This window comes from Furipterus horrens, unplaced genomic scaffold (genome assembly GCF_987537825.1).
Source record: "Furipterus horrens unplaced genomic scaffold, mFurHor1.1.pri manual_scaffold_2, whole genome shotgun sequence".
Taxonomy (NCBI): domain Eukaryota; kingdom Metazoa; phylum Chordata; class Mammalia; order Chiroptera; family Furipteridae; genus Furipterus; species Furipterus horrens.
In genome coordinates, this window is record NW_028327172.1 from 28,252,936 (window position 1) to 28,273,041 (window position 20,106).

The following is a 20,106-nucleotide window of genomic DNA, read 5'->3' on the forward strand; positions in this document are numbered from 1 at the left end:
ACAGAGGGTCCATAGACATATGAAAGAATGCTCAACATCACTAGCCATCAGAGAGATGCAAATAAAAACCACAATGAGATACCACCTCACACCAGTCAGAATGGCCACCATCAACAAATCAACAAACAACTTGTGCTGATGAGGATGCGGAGAAATGGGAACCCTGGTGCATTGCTGGTGGGAATGCAGACTGGTGCATCCACTATGGAAAACAGTTTGGAATTCCCTCAAAAAACTAAAAATGGAACTGCCTTTTGAACCAGCAATTCCATTGCTAGGATTATATCCAAAAAATCCTGAAACACCAATTCAAAAGAACCTATGCACCCCTATGTTCATAGCAGCACTATTTACAATAGCCAAGTGCTGGAAACAACCTAAGTGCCCATCTGTAGATGAGTGGATCAAAAAACTGTGGTACATTTACACAATGGAGTACTATGTAGCAGAGAGAAAGAAGGAACTTCTACCATTTGCAACAACACGGATGGAACTAGAGAGAATTATGCTTAGCGAAATAAGCCAGGCAACGAAAGAAAAATACCTTATGCTGTCACCTATTACAGGAAACTAATGAACAACACAAACAAATGAGCAAAATTGAACCACAGGTATGTAAACAAGGAGTAGACTAATAGTAACAAGGGGGGAGGCGGGAGGGAGAGAAGGGGGTAAGAAGGGGAAGGGTCTAGTCAAAGAACATATATAGATGACCCACGGACATGGACAGCTGAGTGGGGACTAAATGTTGGAGAGGGAGGGAACAGGGACAGGGAAGCAAGAGGGGGGAAAATGTGAGACAACTGTAATGGGAAAACAGACAAAAAAATTTTTAGTGGGGCAAAAATGAAAATATGAAAAATGGAAATGCCAGTTTAGTGAATATTAGAAGGACAAGGAATTTCCTTCACATTGTATATTTTTCTCCCTATCTGATCCCTCCAAAGTTTGACATTCTAAAGAAGTAAGTAATAACATAAGTTTATTTGCATAAAACTAATAAGACCAGTTGTTAATAGAGGGTTGTTTTTTTTTTTTTTTTCTTTTTTTTTTGACGAAGACTGTGACTGGAATGTCAAGCCTAAAGGAGACATGCTTTGGCTCAGGTTGTTACCAAAAAGCCCTGAGGAACTGGGAATGACTTTCGAAGGTAATAAAAGCCCGCGAGATAAAAGGCCTGGTACCATGGTTGGTTGTACGGTCCACAGCAATCTTCCCAGGGAAGGAACGAAGGTTGTTTTCCTGAAGGATGGCTAGAAGGGACCTTAAGGCACAATGAAAAACCAGAAGGACTTAGAAAAGACAGGGGTGTATAGGCAAGGCTGAATGCCAGGTGTGTGGCCCAGCTTCTGTGCCCTGAAGAGCAGACTGAAGGTCACCCTAAATGTTCCTTGGGTAAGTTTCAGCAAAGAAAAACTAAAGATCATAAGTGATCATTTGCTGCTCTTGTTGTGTATATGCAAATGAACAGAATAAATTAAAAATGGACTTAATGCAGTCCCTTTAATGACAAGGAGGGTAATCTTAGGGAAAAAAACCATTATTCAAGGAAAATCACAATGATCAGCGGTAGACTATAAAGTAGGGCAGCTAACCGTCTCTAAAGTTTCTTTTCATTTAAAATATGTTTTCACTTGAAAGTTAAACCATGTCTGTGGTATCATCAAAGATATTTAAGTTACAGGTAAGAAGAATGTCAAGTGCCTTGCAACTGGATGTCTTTCCAATAAGACAGTCTTACAGATTTAGGGACTTGTTTGTAGGTTATAATACATAAATTAACATGTGTTTTCTGTTTTCAAAGGGCATAAGCCTATGACTGCATTACCCGACTGATTGTCTGTACGTATAGGCCTCACTTAATCCTGTCTGCAGCGCTGCCTCCTGAGACTCAACGGTTTGGCTGAACTAAGTGGCTGGGTTGGCGAAGAATGGGGTGGTCTGTGGGCTTCACTTTAAAACTGGTTTCTCTTTTCTATCCTAATGGCGTGGACTGAAAGGGCCCAGAGGTCGGAGAGGGGGGAAACCTAAAATATTTCCCTCAGCCAAAACTAAGTATAATGAGCAAAAGGGTTTTGGACAAGTGAGATGTGCCTAGCACACCTTCCTCCAAAGAAGCCTTTTTTTTTTTTTTTTTTTTTTTCCCCTAATGTGGAACATTGAAAAATTAATCCCTGCCTTTTGTCATCTAGTGGTTATGGATTGAATGATGTCTTTTAACCCTTTTTGCCAAATATGTTGCCCCCAGAATACAACAAGGATGCCAGCCTGTTTAACCAAGCACGCCGTTGTCCGGAGACAGCCAACTGACCTGGAGTCTGCACGATCCTTCCCCATGTGGGAAGGCCACCCTCCCCTCCACACCCCACTCTTATTAGGGATTTCTGGACGCAAGGGTAGGTAGGATGATGACCATGTCCAGCTTGAAGCAGCTAGAGGAGCATGAGACCTTCGCCCATTGTCCTTTATAAGATTATAAAGGGTCTTAATATCTAAGAGGGAAGGGTTGTTATTTTTTATTCTTAAAATCATTAATTATTTATTAAAAAGGGAAGAATAGGAAAAAGAATAGAAGGGTGAAGCAGGAGAACTTGTACGTATGAGCCATGGGTATGGACTTGGGGGCGGATTGCTGGGGCGGGGGTGCTGGGTGGAGGGGAGTAAAGGGGAAAAAGTTGGAACCATTGTAACCATATCATATCAAAACACTACTTGAAGGACATCGATCAGAAGCCCAGTGCCCGCATGATCCAGGAGCGCCGCCGATGGCAAGTGGGCAGGTTCTCATCATTAGGACTCCCGCGATGTATGATGGCTGAGTCCCCATGTGGCAGTGGCGATGAGTTCAGCCAACAGCTGGCCAGGATGTTGTCCTGGGCCTGGGCCGCACAGATACATACTGAGGCTTCTGGGTCGTGTCTCAAGTTTTTCAGAGCTGGGTCATGGGAAGGAAAGGGGCCACTTGTGAAGACCAGGTCTCCACATGGGTCTCACACCTTACCTTCCTTCTCACTTCCATGACATGGCTTCGGCACCCTTTGTTCAACCTCCCCTCATCTTACCCTCCTCTCAGCTTCTTCAACGCCTGAAGCAAAACCTGCCTCCTCCAGGAAGTCTTCTTGGAGTGCCCCAGCCTACCTTCAGTTTTCCCATCAGCTTTCCCAGTTACAAAATTAATCTGCCCCCTTTATGAGTCTGAAGTGCTTGCCCTGAACTAAGTGATTTTGAGTCTGGTTCTCTGAGTCTGGTTTCTTAGACTATAAGCTCCCTTAGGATGGGGCTATGTCCTCTGTCTTGGCGACTCCATGGTACATAACATGTACTCTTCTGCATAAAGACTTAACACAACTGAATTGAGCTGAGGACCCTTCCCTTGGGACTTATCCCTTTCCTCTTCTATGACCCACTGTGAGCCTACGCATTCTCTCACTGGCCCCTGAAATCTCACCAACACAGAGCACAACTTACCGGCGTTAACTTCATGCAGATGCTCTTCCGTCATTACGCTCTTCATGAAGGGGACCAGGGACCCTTGAGAATAATCAGAGAGGTGAGCATACCTACCTCCTTACTCTGACCCCACCCCCATCCCACCCTCGGACCAGACCTCCTCAGAGAAGCTCTCCCTTACCCTTCTCCAGCCTTGCCTATGAGGACACAAAAGGAGAACTTCATTCTGACCCTGCAACAGAGGCCCTGGGAGAGGTGGCAGGCTCAAAGGGCAGGGATGGCACCAGGACAGGGGCACGATGTGGGCTGTAGCCAACTCTGACAGACAGCCCCAGGCAGTCACTTAGTCAGACTGGCCCTTAGTATCCTCACCTGAGACTGGAGGCGGTGCTGCCCCAGCTGCCCCTTCTCTGGGGAGTTTGAACCACAATAACATGAAAGACACCAAGTGCCTGGCATACCCTCCAGGCAGGCAGTTGGCAGGGCCCATGGAGGGGCTGAGACCCAGCTCCTCAGCGATGTTATTTAGCCCTCCCCTGCGCCCAGCCTGCATGCCTGGCTCCCAAAGTGCCACCAGATCCTTAAATGGCCTATACCTCTTGCAAGGCCCTTCCTACACTTTCTTACCTGGCTAATTCCTATTTATTTTTGAATATTCAGCTCAACATAGTTGCTCCTCCAGGAAATAGTTCCTGCCCCTGCCCCCAACCTAGGTTAAATGCTTCTCTGGGTTCCCAGAGTCCCTGTGAGTCTCTCTCTATCTGTATATGGTCTGTTGTATTTTACATGTGACTTATGAATCTCCCATCAGACCAGGGGTCCCTGGGGAGAGGTAGGGCAGTCTCCAAGGATCCTAGAGCATGGGCACAATTGTATGCAGATATGCATTTTCCTAGAATAGGTGTTCCTAACTTTCTTCAGAGTCTCACAAAAGATCGGTCACCCATGGAGGCTGGAGTCCTGCCCCACAGTGGGCGCTGTCTGTGGGCAAGGCTGGCACTGCTCAACTCTGTTCCCCCAGCACAGCGCCTGGCAGAGAGGAGACTCCTGCGGTGTTAAACACCAACACTTTTAGAAGTGATTAATTTGGAACAAGATTGAGGAAGTAATGTCACTCCCTGGGAGAAGCTGCCTCTGAACAGGCCCCCACATTCTGAGGGCTCCCCCAGTCTGGGCATGACTCCTCTGTCCCATCACTGATCATGTGAACGGCATCACCCCCTGAAGGGTTCTTTGTTTCCCTGGACTAAGCATAGTGACTGACACAGAGTAGAGGGTCAACCACCATTTGCTAAACAAACCACTGAAGGGATCCACGGATGGATGGATGGATAAAAAACTGCAACTGATTTGAGGAAAGTCAAGGAAACATCACTTTACAAAGTACAGGGCTGGGAGCATCATCCTCTCTAAGCCTCTTTGCAGCAGGGCTTCCTGGTCTTCGGTGAAGGGTATGTAATTATTTTGTGGGGAGCGGGAGTATAGCTGGGAGAAGACATACCCAGCATGTCATCAGAAGGGTCCTGCAGGGGATTCTGGGTGAGGGGACTCTGCTATTTGTTTTTTCCACACAGAGACAGAGGCTGGCACTGTGGCGAGAATGAAGGTAACTAACATTGAGTGAGTACCTTGACGTGCCAGGCTTCACATTAAAAAAAAAAAAAAAATTCTTGTCTAGTCTGTGAAACAGGAGTTGCTCCCCATCTCACAGGTGAGAAAACTGAGCTCAGAGAGGGGGCATCATGGAGCTGAGATTCGACGTCACTTTTCCACGTCCACAGTGGCAGGTCCCCGCTGCGCCTGGGCCCAGGCTGCACTCCAGGGGGAACTGTTCTGCTGTGTATAGTTGTCAAGGTTCTGACCTGCACAAGGACTCCAGGCTGAATTCAGCCTGTGGTCCACGCAGTGATCTCAGAGGAGAGAAGACCTTTCTAATTTGCACCACAACTATCTGCTAACCAACCCTCAAACCCCAGGGGAGGCACCCATCCAGGTGCCCAAAGGGCTGGCAGCTTCCTTCCACGTTGGAGATTGTGCGGAGCCCCAGGAGCAGCACTAGTGCCCAGGTAGGTTACCTATGAACATGACGGAGGACTTCCGGAGAGAGGCTCGGGAATTCTTGGCGTACTCCAGGCTCTGGTTGAGAAATGTGAAGGCGCTGTCTCGGTGGGTGTTCACCTGGGACAAAGAGAACCCCCAAAGTGCTGAGCCCTCATGAGAACTAATTACTCATCCACTCCTCCCGAAGCTGGGAATGGTGACTGTCAGGCAGCCAAGCCCTGGCCTCTTGCCTCCTGAAAATCTCTGCCTGAGCCCCCAGAGGCCAGGCCTCATCTTCTCCTGGCGGATTACAAAAATCACTTTTGTGGTCTTTCTGCCTTGAGTGTCTCCTCTTCCAACCCACCCCCCTGCTGCAGCTGGAAGGAAAATTCTAAAATGCAAGTCTATTCAGAGGTGAGGATGCACATGACGTACAAGGGACATGATCGATAAGGAGAAAGGTCTGACCAGGGTGAAGGATTCAAGTGGCAGAGCAGGTGGGAATAAACTGGAAAGTGAGGAAGTTCTTAAAGGCCCTTAAAAGCCAAGCAGGCAGAGGGCTGACTTATGCTTTAGAAAATAGGAAGCCGGCATTCATTCATTTTTTTTTCTTATTTTTAGATTTTATTTATTACTTTTAGAGAGAGGGGGAGGAAGGGAGAAAGAGGGAGGAAAACATCAACATGTGGTTGCTGCTCACGCGCCCCCAACCGGGGACCTGGCCCGCAACTCATGCATGTGCCCTGACCAGGAATTGAACCAGAGGCCCTTTAGTTTGCAGGTGAGCGCTCAATCGGCTAAGCCACACCAGCCAGGGCCCAACATTCATTCTTGATAAGGTGATGGCAAAGCAATAATTTGGGCAAAATAATCTGACAGTGGTGCTTGGGATGAATTTGATCAAGTAGAAACTAGGGGGCAGACATCTTGCTAAGAGGCTGTTGTGGGAAATGAAGAGAAATCTGATCTGATCACTCCCCTGTTGACAATCTCCACATCAGGGAGTGAACTCCTGGGCATGATGCAAAGCCTTTATGATCATGTTCCTTCTCGGCCTCAACTTCCGCACTGCCTTCACCTGCCATGCACATTATGCTCCAGTCCCAGGATGTAGCCCAGTTCTCCTCAGATCTGTGCCTGATACAAGCAGTTGCTCCTAACTGCAGCGCCCTTCCCTCTCTTCATCTGAGGAATTCCCTCTCATCCCCTGAGGCTCAGCTCAGAAGCCAGCTCCTCCCTGAAGCTCCCGCAAACCTCAGGCAGAGCTGATCCCAGCACCTGTGATGTTTCTGCAGCATCTTGCACAATCTTTGTCACAGCACCTATGACATTGTGTTGCAATTATTTATACCCGTTTCCTCCACCGGAGCCTAAGCTCCCCAGAGAGAAGGAGCCGTCTCACTGCACTCAGGGCCTCAGTGCCCTGCACAGGACTTGGCATGCTGCAGGTGCCCAGAAACTGTTGGCTGATGGATGGATGAGTGAGTGAGTGAATGAATGAATTGATGACTAGGTTCCCAACCCCTTCCTAAACCAAACGGTAGAACTTAACCTTCGCGTGAGCAAAACTAGGGACAGAGAATCCTGCAGAGTCACAAGCTGGCAGCCCACGGGCCATAAGTGACCAGCCAAGTGGTGACCCACACAGTGTTTTAAGCAAACTAAACTGATTACTGATTAATGTCTTATAAAAATCTGGGTTTCACTCTGGCCAAGTAGCTCAGTTGGTTAAAATGTCTTCCCAATATGCCAAGGTTATGGGTCAGATCCCTGGTCAGGGCATATACAAGAATCAACCAATGAATGCATCAATTAGTGGAACAATAAATCAATGTTTCTCTCTCTATTAAAAAAAAAAAAATCTGGGTTTCTAGCTTCTCTTGTGAAGGTGAGGACCTGGCAAGAGTGGCTGCACAGTGAGTTGGAGCACTCCACTCGGGCTTTCAGCAGGGACTGGGCCCTGCAGGCTGCCACAGGCACTGCCACTGCCACGTCACTCGTGATGATGTCTGCCCAGTCCCTGGGCACTGCAAGTATGTGAATTAGCGCCCCGGCCAAGCACTTCCTCCAGGGCGTTTTCTCTCTGTGTAAAATGATGGTAACGATATTAGACACTGGGTGAGGAGGTTCTGAGCATTCCTGAGAATGGTGGTCCTGAAACATCTTCCCAATCTGATATTTTGTATATATTTGTTAGGTTGGTATGGGAAATACTGACATGCTCGGTCCAAATCTCCCTTTGGGTTTGAAAAATGTATTCTCCCAGCTATGGAGATTGCTTTGGCGGAAGAAAACCGTTAACCCAAGGTCACGTCCCTTCACAGGGGGGCTGGCGGCCAGAGACAGGCAGGATGTAAAGATATGACCCCCGACTCCAATTTGGGGAATCTCACGAAGTGCTGGCTGAGGCCTCCCTGCAACCACGAGGAGGCTTGACTGCTCTGCCACTCTTGCTCCTCGCTTTCCCTTCTGCAGGTGTTAACCACAAGGGTGCACCCTCTTAAACCCCGTGCGTGCTAATCTGTCTTAGAGTCTGCATCCAGGGGAACCCTGCCCATGACAACAGGGAAGGTAAATGGGACCAGATGGCAAAGCTTCCTAAATGTTATGCGGAGGTACTGGGCCATATCCAGCACTTTACTACCTTAGGATGTTCTCAGGTGTTACCTAGAAAAGGGGTTCTGTGTGGTCAGATAAGTTTGGAAAACCGTAAATTAAACAGCCATGAAACGTGCCCTTAGCACGGAACATCTCAGAGACTTCAAAGAGCTGATGGTGCTGCAAATACCCAAGAGGAAGATGACAATGCAGTGTTTCCCAAACCTAGTTTGGGACGTCTGAGAACGTCCTTTCTCCCCAGTAGGGCATATCCTATAGAACTGGTGTCATAGCCCTGGCTGCTGCGGCTCACTTGGTTGGAGCACCATCTCATAAACCAAGAGATCTCGGGTTCTATTCCCAGTCAGCGTACGTGCCTAGGTCTGGGGGCCGGGCCTGTCAGGGTGCATACAAGAGGCAACTGATCGATGTTTCTCTCTCACATCGATGTTCCTCTCCCTCTCTCTCTCTCTCCCTCCCTTCCCTTCTCTCTAAAAACCAATAAGCATGTCCTCAGGTAAGGATAAAAAAAAAAAAAGAATTGTTGTCATAGACAAGACACTCTAGGAATTACTGTTGTAGAAAAGGGAGCCGGTAAAGCCCTTTCAGCAAGATAAACAGATGTGTGTTTTCACCAGACCACTCTGGTGGCCTGAGTGGGGAACGGATTGGAAAGGTGAGATTAAAAGCTAGGAGACCCACTGGAGGGCTAGACCCAAGTCCTAGCTGAGAGACATCCATGACCTGAACTAAAGGCAGTGACAGTGGGGGTGGGGAGGGAAAATCAGATTCAGGCGTATTTAAGATATTTAAGATTGATCCAGTGTGGAAGGTGAGGGAGATGAAGGCGTCTAGGCTGATTCTGGGTTTCAGCTTTGGGGCTCAAGAGGGACAGAGCAAAATGGCAACAGGAAGTCATAAGTTCGGAAGTGACATGCTGAGCTCGCAGTGCGTGTGGTTCAGTTTGGGGTTGGGGGTTGTGTCTGGTAAACCCCTGGAAAGGGAACACTAGGAGTGAGGAGAGAAGTTAGAGACCGAGATGAACATTCAGGAGACAACAACTCATGGGTGCTATTGGATTTCCAGTCAAGATGTAAAAAAAAAGAAGAGGAAAGGAAAGAACTGCCCATCTCCAACATACTCATAAGGAACCACTGGCGTCTTGGAAGCACTCACAAGGTAGTTGCAAATCTTGGCCACCGTCCGTTGCTGGCTGTCCCAGGGCTTCTGGCTATAAGCTCTTTTTGGCAAGTCCCACGCCATGAAGCAAGAACAGCGGGACAGGGTCTTCACACAGCACTGAGGACAAACAGAAAGAGAATACCAGAGCTGTGGAGTTCCGGGACCGCCAGAACATGTTCCAGAAGAAAGTCGTGTGAAACGGCACTTTGGAAAATCAAGTCCCATTTGAAGTGGACAAGCGCAGCTGGTGTTTGGAAGAGGAATCCTGACACAGGTGCTTTCGGAAAACAGACTTCTCACCATAGTGGTTAGTGACTCCGGATCAGTTTCCATAAAGGGAGAGGCGCCCGCAGGGCCAGGGGCCTGCGCACACTCACCGGGCCCACCTTGGCGTTGCCCTCTTGCATGGTCAGCAGCAGGGGAACCAAGGCGCTGATCAGCTGTTCCTCCATGGCAGGGGTGCGGGGCAACGACCGCAGCTTCTGGACCACCTTGCCGTACAGCTTGATGCAGGAGGAGCGCACATCTTCTCCTGACTGGGAGAGACGTGGAGGCTCAGGCACGCTCCCTCCTCCAGGAGGCAGCCTGGGCCTCTGCGCCTCACAGGGACACACCCCGGCCTTCCTTCCACTCATTCTGAGCGGCCCTCCAGGCACAGGAGGCACAGAGACAGAGAACAGCAGAGCTCCCTGGTGGGCCTGAGCTGGGGCCAGTGTCTCCCTGCTGGAGCCCAGGTCTGGAGCTCCTCCCGCTCTTCCCAGCCGGGCCTCCTGCTCACCCAAAACATGTCTTAGAGTCAAGTGGGAAAATGAGCCCTCTGCCTGGACCAATAAGAAATGCACCTCCTGCAGGTGGACCAATAGCAATGAAGCAAGTCACTGGGAGACTTGATTATAAAAGAAGAGCTCCCTCCATGCAAGCCAATTAGATAGAAAAGGACCTTTCTCTATGCAAACCTATTACAAAAAGATGCAGACAAGTTGGAATGATGAATGAGGTACCCCTTCCCCTGGGCTGACTTGGCCCTGCCCACTTGGCACTGCCCAGGTGCCAGTGGGCCATGGAGGTATTGCAACCTGCCGGGCAGTAAAGAACCATCCTCTATAGCCAACTCCCACCCCTCCCACCCACACCCAAGGGGGTCCCTTACATCACTGAAGTGTGGCAGCAGGATCTGCAGCAGCTCCACATAGGCTGAGCTGTCATTCAGTTTCCTGCGGTCCAGCCCCTTGAAGATGGTCTTGAGGTTTTCGCATGCCTCCATCAACAGCAGCCCATCCACATTCTTCAGAGCCTTCACCATGAAGGGCAGATGAGCCTGCACCTTGGTGGTCTGTGGGGCAGGAGCATTTGGGATGGGGCCTCCTACTTGGGCTAACAGGTGGGAGACCCAGCCTCTGCTTCACCAAGAAGAACTCAGTGCAACAAGGCTCACTTCCAGGCCTTTGCTTCTGCCATCCCGCCGGCCTGGGACACCCTCACTCAAGCTCTTGCTGTCCCCAGAGCCTTCTTTGGCCCTGCTGACTCCTTCCTGGCCTGAATACCCGAAGCCCTTGGCTGTCTACTCCCTTCTTTGTATAATTATCAGTTAGCTTTAGAGTCTACATCTTGCCATTTCACCTGATATATATATATATATATATATATATATATATATATATATATATATATATATATATATATATCATGAGCTGTAACAGTGCTTGGTAGAAAAAACAAAGCACTTTAAGAAATGCTAATGATGTCCCAACAATCCTAGCCTTGGTTTTCTAATCTGTAAAGCAGGAATAATTACTGCCATCCCCAGCCCCTCTCACACACGCTGCTTTTAGGGACATTGTGAAAACTCTGGATTACAAACTACTTCAAAACAAATGAAGTATTTAGGGAATTATTAAGGGATATCTATTTTACAGATGGAGCAGCTGAGGCACGGACAGAAACAGGCTCCGATTCTGATTCCAGCCATCGGCACCTGAAAGTCGATGACAGCCAGCTCCGTCCTTCCTCCAACCCAGAGTCCAGCTGGGCTGGGCTTTCCTCTGCCCTAGGCTTACCTTTCCAGTCTTGCGGGCCAGGGTGGCCAGGCCTCGGATGGACAGAATCTTCATGATGGGATCGCGGTGGTTCAGGCCTTCCACCATCCGCCCCAAAGAGTATTCCTCAGGAATCTGCTGCACCTGCTCCATCTGGAGGAGCTAAGGGAGAAACAGTGATTACTCCCTGGACGGAGGGGATAGGCAGCCCTCTGGGTCCCATGCACTGATAGCACAGGCCGGATGACCAGGGGCTGGGTGTGGGGCACGAACAATTACTGCCCAGTCAGCACCGTCCAATGCAAGCCACGTGTACAGGCCTAAATTTCCTAATAGCCACATTAAAAGAGTGAAAAGAAATAGGAAACATTAACTTTACTAATACATCTTATTTAACCCAGTATATCCAAACTAGTATCATTTCAGCATGTAATCAATATAAAACTTATTGATATATTTCACACTGAAACTTGGTGTGAATTTTATACTCCGGACACATTTCAATTCAGACTGCATTACAAGGGTCAACTAGGTCCCATGTGGCTGGTGGCAACCATATTGGACAGTCCAGGTTTGGTTGGTGAGAGCCACTGGTCTTCTGTCTCCACCCAGCACTCAGTGGTGACGGCCCTGCGCCCTGTCCTTTCTGCCCACTCTTCCCAGTGAGCCCCCCATTCTCAGAATCTTAACTGCTGTCCCCGGGTAAATAACTCCTAAGTCTGTGCCTCCAGCTCAGCCTCCATCTGGAGCTTCCAATTTGGAAAACCAACAGTTCACCGCACACCTCCACCAGATGTCCAGCACCTCATGTCAGAGCTGAACATGTCACTACCCAGCTCAGAGCCCCCATTCTCCCCCATTGCCTTCCTCCATCAACCCTAATTGCTCTGGGGCCCCATTCATGCCTGCCTGCCCTCTAGCCCCACTTGCTATAAACCAGCTTCTAAACAAGCTGCGCACCATTCATGGAATGACCCAGACTGTTTTGTCCCTTTAGGGTGGACAGGATGCCCTTCTGCCACAGCAGCCACCTCCACTCTAGCCCCTGCTTACTTTGCATGACTCCATCTAGAACTCAGCCCCTGAGAAGCCACGTCTGACGGTGCCCCCAAGACTCACCTCGGCTGCTGGCTCCCTTCTCTGGGCCCCCTAGGGCCCTGAACATGGAGACCTTAGGGCTCCCCTCTGTTAATGTGTCTGCCTGCCCTCTCCCATTGTGGGTTTCCTTGAGGACACAAACAAGTGTTTCTCCTTTGGGTCCCTTTGAGACAGCTGTGGTGTGGCATATATGCTTAGGGGACACTTGTTGCCTGAAACATGAAATTTGGTTCCTTTCCTCATTAGAATTGCCCTTCCTCCTGTGTCCCCATTGCAGGGTTAGCAACCGCCACCCCCCCAATTCTTTTCCCAGCCCCAAACCACACATCACTCTCATCTCCTTCCTTTCCCTCCTCACCCTCCCCACCCACCACAATCACCGGTCTTCATTTTCTGCCTAGTTGTCCTCATAAACACTTCTCCTACCTGTTACCCTGCCCTATATCTACTGAGACTAGTGAGACCGTGTGTCTGTGTAATGAGAAGAGAGAGCTGGGGAGAGGGGCTCCTACCCATCCATACAGGATACTCAGCCCTGCTATGCACCAGGTTCTGTGCTGGGCACTAGAAATACAGAAAAGAGTCAAGATGACGATGACGGTAATAATAGCAACAGAGTTGACTCACAGAGAGCACTTCCTGTGTCCTGGCACTGTTCTGAGTGCTGGATGTAAACTCACTGAATCCTCATCGAAACCCTATGAGATGGGCAGTTCATTATCCCCACATTACAGGTGAGGAAACTGAGGCACAGGCAGGTTCAGTGACTTGCCCAAGGTCACACAGCGCCCTAGAGGAGTTCCCTGGCAATTGGTAGAAGCAAGTACACACACGACACTCACAGCATAGGGGCCTGGGGAGCCAGGTAGGAACATCTGAGCCTCATCAAAGTTCCAGAGTGTATGCAGCAGGCCTGGCTCTGGCCAGGAGCAGACCACCACCTCTTCTGGGAAGTTGGAGAGCCTAGGGGAGGACCCTTGCTCCTGGAGGGAGGGCCGCTGCTCAGGGTTCCAGGCGAATGCTGGGGAAGATTAAGTCTAGAGTGGTGAACACAAGAGCATCCCCCGAGATCTGGCAAGGTCCGACTTCCCACCCCCTCCCCGAAGAAACTGTGCAGCAGCCTCTTAAGACTAAGGCCGATTGCAATAGAAGAGCCAGTCATGCAGACGTGGTCTGAAGCTCTCTGGACTCCCTGAGGTGCGTGACCTGGAAAAATGCCCCTAAACTTGAGCCTCACAAGTCTTCCTTTGCAGCACTGCTGTGCAGATTAGAAGGGTAACTAACAAATGAAAGCAGTCAGCACAGGGTTTGGGACATAGTAGGCTCTCAAGAAATGATATTTTCCCTTTCCACACCAGAACCATGCGGAAAATTAGAAGTAAGACCCATGTTTATCATCCTGGAGGTGATGTTCTGCTGGTGCCTGCAAAACCAGGCAAAGTGTCCATTCTGACCCTCACTTCTCTATTCAATCTCCCCATCTGGGAGCCCTCCGAGGACTGGGTCTGAGGCTGCAATGCATGGCCCCTGTTCTGCAGACTCACAGTCCAGAAGAGGACTTCTGCAGAGGCAGAAAATATGCAAGGAGTACCTGGAATGCCATGCTGCCTCCTGTGCACCTGGCAGACTTGGCTCACCTGTCAAGGCCTGTCTCAAATGGCACCTCCTCCAGGAAGCCTTCCTTAACTGAGCCTCCTGCCTCTGAGCCCCACTGTACAGACCCCAGTGATAGCCCTGACCTGCCACATGACAATCAGCAGGTCAAAAGAGGCACACAGGGGTAGCTTAAGAGAGTAGGTTTTGCAAGTGTCCGTCAACCGATGAAGGGATAAAGAAAATGTGGTATATACATACTACAAAATATGATTTAGCCTTAAAAAGGAATGAAATTCTACAACATAGGTGAATCTTAAAAGCCTTATGTTAAGTACAATAAGCCAGATAGTGTAGATTTCACTTATCCAAAACCTAGAAAAGGCAGATTCACAGAGACAGGAAGTAGAAGGTGGTTGCCAGGGGCCAGGAGAGGGGGGATGGGAAGTTTCAGTTTGGGAAGGAAGATGAAAAAGTTCGGGAGATGATGGTGGTGATGGCTGCACAACACTACGAATGCACTTAATGCCACTGTGCTGTACAGTTAAAATGATTAAAGTAGCAAGTTTTGTGATATACATGGTGGGGCAAAAGTAGGCTTACAGCTGTTCATATGGAAAATAATACAATAATTAATAAATAATAATACAAAAATAATGTACTCACAAGTGTAAACCTACTTTTGCCCCCTGTGTATTTTACCACATGCACGCACACATACATACACATACACACAGTGTTCTAAGAGCTCAGATGTCTGGGTTTGAATTCCAGATCTGCCACTTACAGACTGCATGGCCTTAGGAAAGTTATTTAAATCTGTGCCTGTTTATTCCTCTGAAATGGGAGATAGAATGGTATCTGCACCACTGGATTGCATGAGGATTACATGAATCAGTATGTGTAAGGGTCCTAGAATGTGCCTGGAAGATAGTAAGTGCTCAGTACGTGTTCTATTATTATAAGTAGGTCTCCCCTTCTGGGTCTGACCCTATCCATGTCCTGACTCATCTTTCCCCAGCAACGCCCTCCTAGTACCCCCACACACACTCGCTCACTCAGCTTAGATGTCACTTGCTCGAGGAAGCCCTCCCTGATGATCCCCATCATAGCACACATCACTCTACAGCACCCCATGTTATAATGGGGATGTCCTCTCGCTCCTTTGCTGCACCAAGGATTCATTGAGGGCAGGACAGAGTCAAACGTATGTTTATACCTCCAATCTGGTGCTTGGCACACAGAAATGCCCAGCGAAGGATAGCGGTTGCCTGGGGAACAGAAGGGGTCTGAAAAGAGTGGAATGGGGTGAAGGAGTGGAGAGAGGAGGAGAAAAGGGAGGGAAGAAGGAGCTCTTCCTATTCAAGAGAAATCATGCTCACCACAGACTGTCAGTTGTTAAGTACTATTTGCGCAGGACAAAAGACCACTAATGTGAACTGAAGCCTATGCTCAGGGGAAGGCCTGGGAGCAGCCCCACCGTGCACACAGTGCCCCATTGGTACCTCCACTAAGAAGGCGGTGGCGGTGATCTTGTGCTTCTCGTCGCCTTGCTCCAGGAGCCAGATGAGCAGGCAGAGGATGTGGTACAGTTCCTGGCAGGAGCAGTGCACCATGGCCCTGCAGGTGGGGAAGGGGAGCAGTCCCTCAGGCTCTCTGGCCCCAGGGAGGCCTGCTGTGTGGGAGTCTGGCCAAGACACTGGAAACCATGAACAAGACAGGGTCACCTGGGCTTCTGCATTCCCAGGATTTCCCACTTGGACAGGACCTCAGAGGCCATCTAGTTTAACTATTTTGTTTTACAGATGGGGAAACTGAGGCTTAGAGTAGGAATGTGGCTTGCCCAACAGCACAGGGCAAATCAGTAAGACAGCCTGACTTCAGACTGCCCACTGAACAGGACCCCCCTAGGAGGAGGAGGCCGGAAGGAGAGGGTGTGAGGACCCGCTCCTAAGCGCCCGGCAGCAGCCAGGTGCTTTCACATTGTTATTGCATTTGATCCTCCCCATTAAGCCCCGAGCACATTACCGTTATTATTCCCATTTTCATAAATAAGGAGACAGGGACTTCAAGTGTAACCTGCTCAGGATCACAGAACCGGAAATATGGCAGAGCTGGCGCCCCACCCCAGGGCCCCCCACTCCATCTGCCTTGTTCGTTGTACCAAGTCAGTGGTTCTCAAAACGTGGCCCCTTGATCAGCAGTATCAGCATCCCTGGAAACGTGTCAAAAGTGCACATTCTCGGGCCCCCATCCCAGACCGACTGAATCAGAAACTCTGAGAGTGGGGCCCAGCAATCAGTGTTGAAACAAGCCCTGCTTGCTCAAGTCTGGGGACCACTGCACTATGCTCCATTATCAGCGAACCCAGGAAGTGTGGCAGCTGTGCACAGAGACTGGAGTAAGGCAGCTCGGGCTCAAATCCTGGCCCCACCACTAGCTGTGTGACTTTGGCAAGTCACTTAACTTCTCTGTGCCTTGGTTTCCTCTTTGGTAACACTGGGATAACAGTAGTACTATTTCATCGGTCACGGTGAGAATTAAATGGAATAATCCACATACATACAGCTCTTTGCACGGTGCCTCAAGCATAGTAAGTGCTCAATAAATGTGCTTGTATCCTGAGACCCCAAGGAGACCCCATCCTGGGCACTTGGTGCAGGGCTGAGGCAGGCATTCCTGCAGGACTCACATCTTTAAAATCAAGGTGTCTGTCCTCTCCTGACCCCACGGGAGGCTGTGTGTAGTTGTAGGGAAGAGCCCCAGTTGGGGTCAGCAGGTCATTTCCCAGCTTTGCCACTTCCTGGCTCTGTGACCTTTGGTACACAACTGTCCCTCTCTGGCATCCTCCTCTGCATCAGTAATTCCTGCCCCACCAGGCAGCATGACGATAGTAAGAGCTAACCTGTGTGTCTGAGCTCTGACCATATGCCAGAGGCTGTTCCGAGTGCTTTACTTAACCCTCACCCCAAATCTTGGCTGTGGGTCCTATTGTTACTTCCTTACGACTGAAGGGAAAGCCGAGACATGGACAGGGATGTAACTTGCCCTGGGTCACACAGATGGGACGCAGCAAGCGGGCATTCAGACGCAGGCAGACCACCTCCAAGGCCACACTCTGACCCTCTCAGCCATCCCATCATTTCTGTAGCACTGGGGGTATTAAATTCATGATGCTGTGAGGAAAGGTGCTTTATAAACAACCTAAGTGCTCTGCGGTTGCCAGGTCCTGTGATACCCGGTTTGCTCTGAAGAGCGTGCACCGTCGTTCACATCTGTGTTGTCTACCCACCAAGGCAGACGGGATCTGCTGGTTTTAGAGGAGAGGTGATGGACTGAGGGAAGGGTTTTGCCCAGAGGCCTGCAAACCCAAGTCTGTCTGAAGACGCTGAGGTCCCTCCCCTCCCTCCAACCCCTGCCTTGGGGGCCCCTGGCCTCACCTAGCCAGCAGGGACACTCCTCGGTGGTGGTTCTCCGCTTGTCCCAAGAGCTCCCAGCCACCGTGGTCATCCAGAAAGGCGGCCTCGGACGAGCAGCCCATCTTCAGCAGCAGGGTTTTCACCACTTTGACCACCCAACTGCCAAGATAAGGGGACTGAGACCTCATGTCACCCCGCCCCCAGCAGGCTGGGCCGCCCTCCACCCAGGACTCTCCCACCATCAGCTCCCATCTAGCCAGACAAGCTCCTCTCTGTCATGCTAATCATTAGCTAGTGGTGTCCAGTGGATCCACAAAAAGTGGCTTTTTTACAAACTATTATTAGCTTTGAGAACAAGAGTGTAAACAGAAGCAAGATGTCCCTCTCTTTGGAGCTGCTGCTTTACCCTCCCTTTTCCCCTGAGTTTCTTTACTGAATGGAGAGGTCGGATTGGAGCCTCCCGCCTCCCAGGTCCTGCCTCAAGCTTGCCCTCCACCCCCATCAAGCCCATGGCGGGGGGAGCTCCATGGGACAGTCCTTTCTGCTCCTTCAGACACAGTCTCCTGTCCAACCCTGAGTACTTCATTCGCTCAGGACACTTAAGGAGTGAGTCCCAAGTCTAGGTGCACAACAAAAGTCCCTGGGGAGCCTGCACCACCCGGGGACTATCAGGCTGGGACGCCGGTCTGTGCTTTGAAGGCCCTGGGTGAGCCTGAGGAGCCCCGGTACGAGGGAACAGGAGGAGGGCTCCGCCAGGGGCTGTCATCCCCCTGCATGCACGGCCCCGGCTGCTCATGGGTATATATTGTATATGTGTGTGTGTGCGGACATGCACGTGTGTAGATCTGTGAGTGTGTGTATGAGCCTTTAGTAAAATAAAAACTGACAATGTGTGGAATAAAGTTTACATTTAAACAGTTTTCCAGAAAGCCAAACCCTTGCTTTAAGAGTTTAAGACACGGTTTTGTGGGCATAGTTCAGCTGATGCTCAGGGCTGGTGGTTCTCAGGATGCAGGACAAGGCATCAAAGCATTTTGGAACTCAGGTGATGTTCAGGAATTTGCTCTGAATTTTTCTCTTTGGGGTTTTGTAATGAATATGAGTCCAGTGTAAAAATTCAAGTCATGCAATCTTTGTGTGGATTCTTTGAAACACATGCTGTCGGGGACAGTCCTTCACTAGCCATGCCGTTAAGAGTTTAAAGTTACACACACATGTGCATACATGCACACACATGCATACACACACACACACACACACACACACACACACGAGGGGATAGAGTGGGGCAGGCCCCAGGTGTTGTTCACCCTAACAGCCGAGGGCTCACCCTCCCCAACTCTCCCATCCACTGTCCTCCCTCTGCCCCTGAAACTCCCAGCATGGGCTAAGCTGAGACTTATGCATTTTGTTTAGAGAAGGAAGGTTATATCTTCCAGTTCAAGTATTAGCAGCACCTTTAACTAAAACAGAACGAACCACCTGCGTGTGCTCTCTGTTATGTGTCTCCATCTCCAGTGGCAGTTGGTCACCTCTCACTAACTGGTTCGGGGACGGCATTGAGCTCAAGGCTCAGAAGCTCCACAGGAAAGAATGTGACTTAGAGGTTTCAGACAGTCACAGCAGACCCCTGACCTCATCTGTGCAGCCCACAAAGAATGTAGATTTAGGCCAAAACTTCCAAACACAGAGCTACATCATTCATAGATTGTCTTCTCCCACTTCACCACTTTCTCAATAAGGCTCCAAAGTTTAACAAAAATGACCTTCTCCATCACCCTTCCTCCCCACCTCACTCCCGAAGAGACACCTGGAAAAGCCCAAAGAAGGCCGTCCTGTTCTGCTTCGTAAAAAGGCAGAGGTACACTGTTGGGAGAAAGCTGCGGGTAGGGGGTGCATTTCCTTCAGCTCCCCAAACACCAACTCTGCGAGCTTCACCTTCCTGGAAGGTTCTTGGCTTTTCCCAGCAAATGGAGCCAGTGTTGCCCTGTTCCTGCACTGGGATGGGGGGTGGGAAGCGGGCAGGGAGCAAGGATCTAACACCAGCTGCTTCAGAGCCCGAGGCTGCTGCAGAGCATGGAAGCTGAACTGCACGGGATGCACTGTCAAGCTCTATCTATGGTGTCTGTTCCAGCAGGACGCCCCCACCCCCTTCAAACCCAAGTCCGTGTGACAGAGCTGGGGCCCACACTCATCGCCTCCACCCACCTCTCCTCACGGGAGGCTGTGACAGTCTCTGTGCACTTAGCCATCTCCTTAGAGCTTTTCCTTTCCTTCACCGGGGCCTGGAGCACCCACGACCCACTTGGCTTCCACGCCCCGGTGCCTAGTTTCCTCGGGCTGCCCTAACCAACGGCCAAATAATTGGTGGCTTAAAACAACAGAAATTTATTCTCTCTCCATTCTGGACACCACAAGTCCCAAATCCAGTTGCCGGCAGGGCCCTGCTCCCTCTGAGGGTCGAGGAGAGGACCCGTCCCGGCCTCCGCCTGCTTCCGGTGACTCATGGCGTTCCTTGGCTTGTGGCTGCGGCTCTCCGGTCTCTGCCTCTCTTCACGTGGCCTTCCCCTCCGTGTGCGTCTTTTCCTCTTCGTATAACAACACTTATTGCTGCATTTAGGACCCACCTGGCTCATCCAAGATGATGTCATCTCAAGCTCCTCAATTATCTTCAAAGACTCTTTTTCCAA

At 50.0% G+C, this 20,106-nt stretch overlaps 1 protein-coding gene across 1 annotated transcript in view; it reads right to left on the reverse strand.

Moving 5' to 3' along the window:
• Positions 1-2,726: 2,726 nt before the first annotated feature.
• LOC150018059 (maestro heat-like repeat-containing protein family member 7) overlaps positions 2,727-20,106 on the reverse strand; it is a 31,285-nt gene continuing 13,905 nt past the window's right edge. Inside the window, exons 11-19 of the mRNA XM_090267271.1 lie at positions 17,438-17,575; positions 15,503-15,617; positions 11,328-11,468; positions 10,421-10,603; positions 9,648-9,806; positions 9,265-9,387; positions 5,526-5,628; positions 3,469-3,531; positions 2,727-2,935 (exon numbers count right to left, since the gene is read on the reverse strand). Coding sequence (XP_090123397.1) covers positions 2,727-2,935; positions 3,469-3,531; positions 5,526-5,628; positions 9,265-9,387; positions 9,648-9,806; positions 10,421-10,603; positions 11,328-11,468; positions 15,503-15,617; positions 17,438-17,575 — 1,234 coding nt within the window. The remainder of the gene's footprint in view (positions 2,936-3,468; positions 3,532-5,525; positions 5,629-9,264; positions 9,388-9,647; positions 9,807-10,420; positions 10,604-11,327; positions 11,469-15,502; positions 15,618-17,437; positions 17,576-20,106) is intronic.